The sequence below is a fragment of the Podarcis muralis genome, chromosome 16, assembly GCF_964188315.1.
Source record: "Podarcis muralis chromosome 16, rPodMur119.hap1.1, whole genome shotgun sequence".
Taxonomy (NCBI): domain Eukaryota; kingdom Metazoa; phylum Chordata; class Lepidosauria; order Squamata; family Lacertidae; genus Podarcis; species Podarcis muralis.
The window spans coordinates 1,477,333-1,489,493 of record NC_135670.1 but is presented as its reverse complement, the minus strand read 5'-3'; the positions used below and the strand labels follow the sequence as shown (position 1 = coordinate 1,489,493).

Genomic DNA, 12,161 nt, shown 5'->3' with positions numbered 1-12,161 from the left:
CCAAGTCGGGGCCAGTGCTGAAAAGGCCCCGGCCCTAGCTGAGACCAATCTAACCACCTTGCGGCTTGGGACCTCCAAAGTGTTGTCATTTGTGGACCTTATGGTCCTCTGTGGGGCATTCCAGGCGAGGCGGTCCTGTAGTCACTGTATTTTACTTCTTTAATTTAAAAAAGCACTAACCAGAGTCCAAGCTAAATAGGAAAAGATTGGTAAGGCAAGGCAAGGGAAAATCCAGCCAGATGGGTGGGGTATAAATAATAAATAATAGTTATTATTATAAGGCGCCTGGGTTTAAGGACCCAGAGACCCGTTATAGGAATTTTAAGGTATTATATATGTAATGTACTGAGTGGAATAGGATCCAAAAGGGAGAAGTCTGATTGGTCCTAGAACAATAGGATTCAGAATGCAGCAGTCTGATTGGTCCTAGAACAATGCAGCAGTATGATTGGTCCGCAGGAGCCACCCAATCCAGCTCCAGGTGGAAGTGAATCCGCAACCTGATTGGCCAATGGGAGAATCCCGGAATTAGCCAATCACGTGCGGCCCATTGTGTAAATAATGTATATAAAGCAGATATTTTGGGGAAACTTTCATCCCTCACTACTATGAGCTGAATAAAGAGCATGAAACCCACACTTGACTCCGGGTATATTTCAATATATATAAAATAAGTGTTCAAAACTTTACAAGGCAAACTCATACATAAATATATAAACCTCATGTCTGGTAACAGTACAGGAAAACAGTCCTAAAGCCATTTTGACTCTTTCAGTCACCTCAAATATTTCTCTGCACGGAGAAAAGAAATGGAAAAGCCTCCCCATTGTCTTTTTCTTCTCAAATCCTGTCTTAAGGGTGTGTCTGTGTATGAATAGGGTGAGACTGTGACCTGGACTCAGGAATTAAGTAGTTATCATCCAAAAAGAATAGCCAGGCTGTCCAGGTAAACCCATTAACAGCCAGGAAAACCCATCAACATCAATAAAGATCAGGCTTACTAGCTGCTTTGCTTCTCAATGTTCTCTGCTTGGCCTCTGTTATTTTCTCCTACTGATAGAGAACCTACAAAAGGACTCTGTATGGGCTCTTGGGTTTCCCATAAGGGAACAGGAGCAGTTTTTTTCTTCTTATAACAGGCCTGTACTGTTTCCAGCAACAGGAAGGCTCAAGAGGAGTCCCTTATATACTGCTGCTGGTGATGAAGCCATTCCTGAGATTTCTTGCAGTCAAGGAGACCCCTTGCATAGTCACTGGATAAGTCTGGGTATGTTGCTCTCTGTCCTGGTCATAAGACTTTTGGGGCCAGTGCTGAAGGCTGCTGGGTAGGCTGTAGCTCTGGCTCAACAGGCAGCGATGAGAGATCTTCAGTGGGTCTTTCAACAGATGGACCCTCAATGAATTCATTGGCAGTGGCTCCCGGAGATGTTACTGATCTCCCATATTGGTCTGTGGTATTCAGTGTTCAATCAGTCTCTGAGGGCTCTGTTTCTGTGACTGCATAAGAACCGAGAGAAGCAAAGGTTTCCCTGGGTTGTATGGAGCAGCTTGAGAATTCCTCTTTGTCCGAGTCAACCTGCAAGGTTGGTGTATGGGATGCAGAGTTCAATCAGCATTGAGGCCAGCTCTTGCATCTCCTTGGCAATGTTGGCCTGCAACGTTACCTCTGCAGGGACCTCTTGTCAAATAGGAGGTGCTGCTCCCATGCTTCTTTCGGATGTAGGTCTTTATGCATTTCTTGATCCATTGCAGAGTTTTATCTCTCCGCTTCCCCTGTTCCTGATGGATATCTTCACTCATCCAATCTTTCCTGTGCTGTTTCCATCAACAGGGAGGCTGAAGATGCTTTAGACGCTCTTGGCTGGTGCTGGTGATGAAGGCAGTTCTGGGACTCCTTGCTCTCAAGGAGACCCCTTCCATAATCACTGGATAAGTCTTTCTATCTTGCTCTTTGGCCTGGTCAGGGGACTTTGGGGGGCCAGTGTTGAAGGCTGCTGGGGAGGCTGTAGCTCCGGCTTAACTGGCAGCTTTGAGAGATCTTCAATGGGTCTGTCCCCTGCGGGACCCTCAGTGAATTCCTCAGCAGTGGCTCCTGGAGATGTGCCTGACCTCTCATGCAATGTTCATCCTCCCTGTACCTCAGTTCCAGCCTTTAGGGCTAGCTTTCCAGCCTCCTGGAGAACTTGCCATAACTAAGTCCATAAGAGTGCGGGTGGAATTGCCCATTCTGAAATGACAAAAGTCCAGTGATCAGTTATTATCAATGATAAAATTAGTATTTTGGGAAGAGTCCAGAAGAGCTGGTGAGGGGAGAGCGCAATCCTGTTGGATTCACTGGGGGGAGGAAGTGGGAAGCAGAGACTTGTGGCCAGAGGGCTGAGTTCTCCGTTCACTAGCTGGAGAGGGGAGGGTTCAATTCTGCTCACTTTAATTGGGCATGCATGTTCCCCTAATGGGAACAGGATCTTTGCACAAGCTGCCTGCCTCCCCTTGTGCCATAATCCATTTGTTAGGTCTTTTGATCATGAGGTTTGGGTCACTGGCCTGTTTTTGGTTTTTGAATCCAAATAACGTTTATTGGTCTCAATGAAAATGTCAGGGATGTTCCCATTCTGACAGACAGCAAGGAATCCAAAGAGGAGGGAGGACAAGCTGAAAGGAGTAGAAATGGGAGTCTTACACACAGTGAGAGGGAGATAAGCCTCTCTCGCTCTGGCATGCTGCCTCTGGGCCGTCTTAAGAATATCCAGGGCCGCAGTGCAAAGATCCCTCTGGCGCCCCCCCCCCCCCCGCAGCAACTCCAAAACAAGGGAGGGGGCAGTGGAAAATATCCTCTGCCTCCCCCACTGCCCCGATCCCTGGCGTGGTGGCAGCGATCAAGCAGGAAAACGTGCTGGCAGACATGCTCTCTGGCATAGGGGCACCCAAGAAGGCAGCCTGGGAAGGCTGTGTGCTGCCTTTCACCAGGAAGCAGGAGGAGGATGATGACTGGGATCAGGGCCCTCTTTAGCAGATGCAGAGGCTTGGGAGCTCTGCGGGGATCACTCTCCTCCTGCGGAGGCTTGGGAAGGAAGCTGCATGCCTGCCATACAGTTGGTGGGGCGCAGCTGGGGGGCGTACAGGGAAAGGGGAGGCTGCCGGCAAAGCCGTGCAGCTCCCCCACTAGCTAGGGTGCCCATGAGCAGCTGGCACCCTGGTGCAATGAACCACTAACACCAATGGCAAAATAAATCAATCAATTCCTTCCAGTAGCACCTTGGAGACCAACTAAGTTTGTTATTGGTATGAGCTTTCGTGTGCATGCACACTTCTTCAGATACACTGAAACAGAAGTCACCAGACCCTTATATAACTGTATAGTGAGAGCTATATAATGTGGAACTCCATTAGGAGTAGACCAACGTGCAACTTCACCATACATGAAAATGAGCCACACTCTCTGCAGCCTTTCCAGCATAAAAGAGATATGCTAGTGTTTATTTTGACTGGATGGGATGGAGTCCAGTGCCAGCAAAAGGTAATTTTAAGAGAAGCCTCCTGCAGACAAGCAGAGATGGTTCATAGGGACCGGTTGTGCACCACAGTTCAAGAAGGACACTGACAAACTGGAACGTGTCCAGAGGAGGGCAACCAAAATGGTCAAAGGCCTGGAAACGATGCCTTATGAGGAACGGCTAAGGGAGCTGGGCATGTTTAGCCTGGAGAAGAGGAGGTTAAGGGGTGATATGATAGCCATGTTCAAATATATAAAAGGATGTCACATAGAGGAGGGAGAAAGGTTGTTTTCTGCTGCTCTAGAGAAGCAGACACGGAGCAATTGATCCAAACTACAAGAAAGAAGATTCCACCTAAACATTAGGAAGAACTTCCTGACAGTAAGAGCTGTTCGACAGTGGAATTGGCTGCCAAGGAGTGTGGTGGAGTCTCCTTCTTTGGAGGTCTTTAAGCAAAGGCTTGACAACCATATGTCAGGAGTGCTCTGATGGTGTTTCCTGCTTGGCGGGGGGTTGGACTCGATGGCCCTTGTGGTCTATTCCAACTCTATGATTCTATGAAATTGATTGCCATTCATTATCAGGTCACTGGCATGTTTGAAATCTGCTTTTTCTTGCTGTTGCTGTTGTTTCTTTAAGAATAACAGAATGGGGAATTGCCCCAAAAAGATGCTAGACTGTTTTTGTATGCCACTACAGCGACAAGTCTTTTATTAGCCAAAAATTGGAAATCGCAAGAAATACCAGCAATAGAAGAATGGCAGATGAAGATATTGTTCTTTTTGGAGCTGGCCAACCTGACTGGAAGAATCCGTGACCAGAAAGAAGAGGAGACACAAGAGGATAGTAAGAAATTTAAAGAATATTTAGCTAAATGTTGTAATATAAGATAAATAGAAAATCCTTGGGAGTTACAAATAGGCTTAGGGGTAGTATAAGGATACGGGGTAGTAAATATTAAGGATTAGAATATTAATAAAGGAGAAGAAGTTAGTAAATGAAAGTAGTTAAGATTATTAGAAATATGAACTTGGATAACTGTTATAAAGCTGATATCATGAAATTAAGTTAGAGGGAATTCAAGGAAGTCAGTTATCAATGTTAAGAGAATTAGGTATTTGAAGAAATAATTTTTCTCTGTGTTTAATTTTATTGTATTGCAGTGTGTTTTTCTTTGTTGTATGGTTTGTTATGTCATTTTGTGATAAATGTGGAAAATCAAATAAAAAAAAATTGAAGAAAAGAATAACTGAATGCAACATTAATAATAATAATGTAAGTAATAAATTCTTCCCAAATGTATCAGATGCTTTCACTAGTAGATAAAAACAATCAGCCCATCGTTACTTTGCACACCGATCATCTCACCTCATCATCATCATATTCTGGGTGGCTCCTGAGCTCTGGATACTCTCCTCTTTCTCTCGCATCACAGAGGGAACACCTGTGGAATACAACATGAGACACATTAATGAGTCCATGGCACTGACCAGCCTCTGCCTCTCAGGATAAGCAAAAGAAAGGTAGAGGTATATTTGGCAGGAAGCCCCCATCTCAGGAGAGATGGGAAGAAGATCAATAGAGATGGTCCTCCTACCTCTTCTAGGCCTTTTAAATATGATCTTCCAGCGCATCCATATCACCATTATCACCAGAAGAACTATGAGGCCAGTGATAAGCCATGGACTCCAACTTGAGGGTCCAAACTGTCCACCTGCAATGAACAATAAGAGTTTCTCAAAACATACTCTAATAACAATCGCCAGAGTGACTCTCAGAGGATCAAAGAATTGTAGAGCTGGAAGGGACAACTAGAGTCATCTAGTCCATCCCCCTGCATTTTAGGAATCTTTGGCCCAAGGTGGGGCGAATCCATGACCCCGAGATTCACATTCTCATGCTCACACCTGGCCCAGAGCAGTAGAATAAATAACGAGATAAGCAAGATGCTAATCTTTTCCTTTCCTATTGAAATGATTTAGGCTGTGAATACCCTGTCAGACACACTTTCCTGCCCCAAATTCATTTCTTAAGCCAGGAAAAAGAGAAGATGGGGGCAGCAGCAGCAATTCACAGGATCAGATCAGTCTTCAAGGAGCTCTGTGTATGCTCCGATCCTGCTCACAAGCATGTGAAGAGGGGCATTTATTAATACAAACACATCTCCTCAAATCCCTCATGTTAAGGGCCAGTCTGCGTATTCACCACCATAAGCACCTCCTCTGGATAATGAAGAAAAGGCTATATTGCTCACCTTCATCACTCTGGCAGATGTTGAGCAAGTCAAACGAGGCTCCCTTTTGGTCAACAGGATTGCTGACCAGGCAGGTGAATTTGGAGTCAAAAGAACTGTTCCACAAGGAGACACGGAGCTCCCGGCCATTGACAGAAACCTGGTACTGATTCACACTCTTTCCTAAGGCCTTGTGCGGATCCCCTGTTTCCCAGGAGATACTGAGATCTTCCCTTCCAGGTGTGTGGCATCGCAAGGTCACATTACATCCACCTGGAGTCTTGAATTCCACTTGGTGGTCTATCTGTGGTGTCGGCACTGGCTCTGTGGAACACAAATGAAAACAGCATAAGGTTTGGGTCCCACATGCTTCCCAGTACCTATGTAATGAAATGGTGCTGATCCTATTCCATGAGCCAAACAGCGAAAGCAATAACTTACCATAAACAGTGAGGTTGAAACGCTGTTCTTGAAATTGTGTCTTAGTAAACCAGATGCGAGTATTGTAGATCCCACCATCATCCAACTCCAGGTCTTTGATCCTCAGTGTTGTCTCGTCCACCATGTCTAGTCGTTGTTCAAACTGGTCGGTGGGACTTTGGTGCTCCAGTTTCCCATGACTGAATTCTGCCAGCCAAAAGCCCAGGACACCCCTTTGGGGTAAAAAATCCCATTGAATTTTCTCCACTGTTATTCCTCGAGATACATTGGCAGGAAACAAGACTGATCCTCCCAGGATTTCCTTCACCTGATGGGTTGGATTCCTCACTGCATGGCTTAAAGTTTCTGGTGAGGGGAGGGTGATGGGGGAGGAGATAGAAACAAAATGAGTGTCATTATCGTGCTTAGTGAAGTCCGAAAAAGCAATTGATTAAACACTTAAATCTTTTCAAATCTTTGCAATGCTGAATTTTTTGGAATATCTGGCTTTGTGTAATTGTCCCAAGGAAAATTCCCCCCCCCCCCAAATAAGTAGAATTTCCCCTCACAAGGAACAAAAGTTCATTTATTTCAGTTCACAAGATTCTTACTTCTTGGTTGTTATAAAACCTCAAAGCAGTTTACAAAAACATAACTTTGCAAAATGTCTGTTGCAACATATCAGGCATACTGGAGCATGAGCGTAGTGGGACAATTTGTACTGTCGAACCCCAAGAATGGACTCAGTACTACCGCTCACTTTTCTAAGACCAGGATCCTCAGCTTAATCACCCAACAGTATCTCCAGAAAAATTACCAGCCTGGCCCCCAGTGTCCACGACTGAGGTAAAAGACCTAATTACGCAGCTAAAAACAACAAAGCCCCAGGCATTGATCACCTGCCCCCAGAACTTTTGAAGTCCAGTATTGACTGGTGGGATCCTCTGCTTACGGCAATATTCTCTCACATTGATTCTTCTGGTTTACTCCCTGACAGCTGGGCCACTGAGGTAATCATCCCAATATTCAAAAAGGGCCCTACATCAGATCCGGCCAGCTACAGACCTATCAGCCTCTTACCTATTGTTAGTAAATTATATGCAAAACACCTCCACAATAAATTAATCAACTGGATTGATGTTGAGGCTATCCTTGCGGAAGAGCAAGCAGGATTCAGGCAAGGCAGATCCACTATAGACCATGGCTTCATCCTAGCCCACCTCATAGCAATCTCACAGTGTGCTGTATGCCGATTTCATTGATTTGAAAGCTGCTTTTGACTCATTCTCATGAGTAAGACTATGGGCTAAATTGAACACCTCAAGCATAGACAAAAGATTATTATATCTTATTAACTGCCTTTATAAAGACACTATGCTAAAAGTGTTTTACTCTACAAATGGCCAACTTACAGGATCCGTACCAGCCACAAAGGGAGTCAAGCAAGGATGAATTTTAGCTTCGGCACTCTTTAACCTATACATAAACGACATGGTCCAGTGTCTAACATCTCCAGAGTTCCACGCTCCTAAACTGGCCTCAAAAATAGGCGTAAAAAGATTGATAAGAGAATTCTCAGTGTATTGCCAGAGATAACACCTGGTTGTAAACTATCAGAAAACCAAAGTTACAGTTTTCTCAAGAAAATATAGGCCCCACAGTTGGCGCATGGGCAATCAGCCAATCGAACAGGTCAAAGCTTTCAAATGTTTGGGCCTTATCTTCCAGTCCACGGGGTCATGGGGAGCACACAAAAAAGTGCAAAAGAAAAAGCATCCCAAAGTGCCAAGACTTTGACTCGCTTTTTCCATGCAAAGGGGGAAACCATATACCATCAGCCCTAGAAGTCTTCCAAGCTAAACCCCTAGCACAGCTACTATACGGGGCTCAGATTTGGACTGGTAACCATTTTAGCACTTTGGAAGCTGTTCAATCAAAGTTCCTAAGGCAGATTTTTTTCTGTACCACCATGCATCCCAAATGCATCATTGTGACTGGAGGCAAGTCTCCCTTCAGTAGAAGTATGGACTTGGCAAAGAACTCTTAACTTCTGGCTCCACCTAAACTCAACACCCCCCCCCCCCCAGTTTACTATCCATAAAAGTGCCTGGCTTCACTCTTGTGGCCTGTCCCCACAACACCTACTCACTATGGGCCCTACTAAAACAAACAGTCTAATTGTTCAATGAATAAAAGATATTGAGCATCAGAACAACCTGGCCGCTATAAGGAAATTCTGCCCTTGGTATGTTCATTTTCCACCTCTCCATTTTGATTCTCTGGCCCCGTATCTGCACAAACTTATTATCCCAAAATACAGACGTGCTTTTACACTTGCAAGACTGGATGTTTTGCCATGTACTTGAGGGCCGATTCCAAAAGATACCGCCTGAGAAACATCTTTGCCCCTGTGGAGATGGTAGCACCGAAACAGCGGCACACGTCCCCCTGTCTTGTACTCTCTACAAAGACCTGAGGGATGAGATCATCACCCCACTCATACTAACCATCCCAGGACACTCAGCCACTGCCACAGTGTCTTTTCTTCTATCAGATCAAAATGAGCAGATAACAGCAAAGGTTGCCAGGTTCATAGCAGGGGCAATCAGAATAAGGGCCACTAACTGAAGGCTGATTCAGGACTTTAAATTGTGCTCTTTTATCAAACTTCCTTTTCTGCGTATACTGTAATGTTTTACTGTTGCTATGGCCATTGGCTAATGCAAATAAAGTTTTATCTATCTATCTGTTGAAAACTCAACACAGAAAGATCTAACCCAGTGAAAAATTATTCTAAGCAGCAATCTAATAACATCTGCTTGTGTGTTTCAGGAAAAAATGATTTTGCACTATTTTTGTGTTAAACTGAGATACGTTCAGAGAAGAAACTGAGTCTGTTCCACCAGGATCCCCAGTCGCCTTTTCCTACTCATTGGTTGGCTCCTCTAATTCACTGTTTCCTCTTTACTGACATTTATTTTGTATTAGTTAATGACTGACACATCATAGGAAAAAATCCTGCAGGAAAATATTTCTGCCTTAGAAATGAAGTAGACATGCAGTCACCATGTCCAGCATTTTTATCCCATTCCTCTCCACACCTTCAGGGGAGACGATCACCTTCATCATACACACAAATTGCCCCCCCCCCCCAAGTTCAGCTCAGTAACAAATATCACACAGAGAATTAAACTCTCAAAAGCCTTCTGTTGGAGCTCCCTTTGAAGCCAGCCAGGGTGTTATGGGAGGGGTCCAGCTGGGGAGAGGAGGCCCTGAGTGCTAGTAACTAATATTGCCAATAATTTCCCTCTTCATGACAAATCAAACTCAGAGTGCATGCATTTAGGTGGGGCTTTTGTTTTATTTTTGAGGGAGAAAGCAGTGAAGTCCATGTAATAATAATAATAATAATAATAATAATAATAATAATAATATTATTATTATTATTATTATTATTATATTTATTATTTATTATTTATTATTATTATTTGTACCCTGCCCATCTGGCTGGGTTTCCCCAGCCACTCTGGGCAGCTTCCAACAAAGATGAAAGATACACTAAAATGTCACATATTAAAAACTTCCCTGAACAGGGAAACAGATGTTAGTTTCTGTTTGCCACTGAGCAGCTGCTTAAAGTCACAAGGCTCTGCTTACATTCCAGAGACTGTCCAGGCTATTGGAAGTCTCACGGAAGACTGGAGACAGGATGTGACGTTAGTGTTTTTCTGTTTCCTTTGTTCCTTTGTTCAGTTGCTCTCTGCTTTCATAGAGAGAGAATGACCAGGTGTCTGGAAGCTGTGGCTGGATGGTTACGTGGGAGCCGGTTGAAGTTAAATCCTTCGAAGACAGAGGTCCTGTGGCTGGGACGGGACGATATGGGATTGAGGGGGCAACTCCCATCTCTTGCGGGGGTGCAATTAGTGCCAGCACCGTCCGTTAAGAGTTTGGGTGTAATCTTCGATACCTCCCTCTCCATGGAGGCGCAGATTACAGCTATAACAAAGGCGGCATTTTTTCATCTCCGCCAAGCTAAGCAGTTGGCCCCTTACCTCTCTCGCCCTGACCTAGCCACTGTGATCCATGCAACGGTCATCTCCAGACTGGATTATTGTAACTCGCTCTACGTGGGGCTGCCCTTGAGACTGACCCAGAAACTCCAGTGGGTGCAGAATGCCGTGGCGAGACTCCTTATGGGGTCCTCGCCGCAGGATCACATTCACCCGGTGCTATACCAGCTGCACTGGCTCCCGGTGGAGTACAGGATCAGGTTTAAGGTGCTGGTTTTAACCTTTAAAGCCCTATACGGCCTAGGACCCTCGTACCTACGGGACCGCCTCTCCTGGTATGCCCCACAGAGAAACCTACGGTCTGCAAATAATAACACCCTCAAGGTCCCAGGCCTCAGAGAGGTTAGGCTGGCCTCAACTAGAGCCAGGGCCTTCTCGGCTGCGGCTCCAATCTGGTGGAACGCTCTGTCACAAGAGACTAGGGCCCTGCGGGACCTGATATCTTTCCGCAGGGCCTGCAAGACAGAGTTGTTCCACCAGGCCTTTGGTCAGGGCGCAGCCTGACTCCCTCCTCTGGCAACCTGCATAGAATTTTGCTTAATGGTTGCCATCAACTTGATTTTAATTAATTTTTATAATGAAATATTTTTAGAATGTTGGATTACTTGATTGTTTGATTATTTGATTGTTGTTAGCCGCCCTGAGCCCGGCTTCGGCTGGGGAGGGCGGGATATAAATTATTATTATTATATTATTATTATTATTATTATTATTATTATTATTATTATTATTATTATTATTATTTGCTGTCTGTGTAGTAAGAAATAAAGCATAGCAATGTAGCCATAAATCTCATCACTTCCGCATGCTGCTTTGAAACTCTGCTGAACAGGGGAACGTGCCTGAGGCCTTATCAAAGGCTCAGGTCGTTAATTATTTGTCGGAGGGCAATTCCGAAGGACTCGGCTGGAAGATGAGCTTTATCAGCTTAGCCGAGTGGAGATTCCGACAGTCCTTACCCAAGAAAGAGTACAGCAATAGTCTGAAGAAGAGACCTTCTGCGAGAAAAATCCAGCATCGTATCTCTCCAGAGATGCAGAGAGCCATGGGTGACAGTCATGCACCAGAATGCCTGTTTCTGGGACTCACTGATGGGAAGACTTGCTGCTGTTGAGCTCAGGTCCTGCCTGTGGGCATTGAGGCAAGGACAGCTTCATTTTTGTGCACAGCATAGGTGCTCCAAAATAAGCCTGTTCATCCATCTTATAAGTATTGCCTGAGTCCAGAGTCTTATCAGCAAGCGTCATGAACTTTCAAACACAATGGTCTTCTCCTTCCGTGCACTCGCTCCCTCGTCTCGGTTCTCAGCAGATCAGATCCTCCCCTTTAAACCAGCAAGGCTGTCTGTGCTCACTTTCCCTCCCCTTCTCATCCAAGCAAACCCGTGTTTTCACTTCTTTGTTTCTGACTCCTCCTTTCACAGCTCTGTGTTCCTTCACTCATAAACCAGGAAGGATCAGTGGAGGAGGAGAAACCTTTATGAGCTGTCTCAGTAACTTCACTCTTGATTAGGATTGATTGAGTTTATTTATATGCCGTTCTTCCGCAACCATCTGTGTGCAAAGAGGCTCACAGCAAACATTCAAAACATCAAAATACAGAGCATTGGAAATTAGTTGGCTCTACCTCTCATCGTCTCTTGGTGCCACCTATGGTTGGGCTCTCTAACTTCCACCTTCGTCATATGTGCAGATTGCCTACAAACTGAGCTCAATAACAAAGATCACTGTGGCACTGTGCCCCACCCTCACGGGGAACTGGGTTCCAGTGACCAACAGTGCTTTTTTTCTAAAAAAATGTTTAGGGGTACTCTCATTTTCCTGCTCATATTGAAATATGGCCCCCAATGAGGCCAAACCTAGATTCACAAAATGTTTAGGGATATGTGTAACCCTGCGTCCCCACAGAAAAAAGCACTAGTAACCAGTAAGCAGCTGTCTCAGT

General features: G+C 44.9%; 1 protein-coding gene across 1 annotated transcript; it reads right to left on the bottom strand.

Moving 5' to 3' along the window:
• Positions 1-634: 634 nt before the first annotated feature.
• LOC114586629 (SLAM family member 8-like) lies at positions 635-11,355 on the bottom strand. Its single transcript, XM_077920337.1, has 6 exons — positions 11,177-11,355; positions 6,169-6,513; positions 5,749-6,051; positions 5,092-5,208; positions 4,863-4,938; positions 635-2,227 (listed from the first exon to the last, which is right to left on the bottom strand). The coding sequence occupies exons 1-6, from the start codon at positions 11,262-11,264 to the stop codon at positions 2,140-2,142; spliced, it is 1,017 nt and encodes a 338-aa protein (XP_077776463.1). The 5' UTR covers positions 11,265-11,355; the 3' UTR covers positions 635-2,139.
• Positions 11,356-12,161: the final 806 nt, after the last annotated feature.

What these genes read in the sequence shown, in the direction of transcription:
- LOC114586629 (XM_077920337.1), bottom strand. Translation starts at nt 11,264, where the DNA reads ATGGCTCTCTGCATCTCTGGAGAGATACGATGCTGGATTTTTCTCGCA. An exon ending in ATTGCTGTACTCTTTCTTGG is followed by an intron (nt 6,514 to 11,176) that starts GTAAGGACTGTC and finishes TCCCCTCACCAG; the next exon opens with AAACTTTAAGCCATGCAGTG. An exon ending in TTTCAACCTCACTGTTTATG is followed by an intron (nt 6,052 to 6,168) that starts GTAAGTTATTGC and finishes TGTGTTCCACAG; the next exon opens with AGCCAGTGCCGACACCACAG.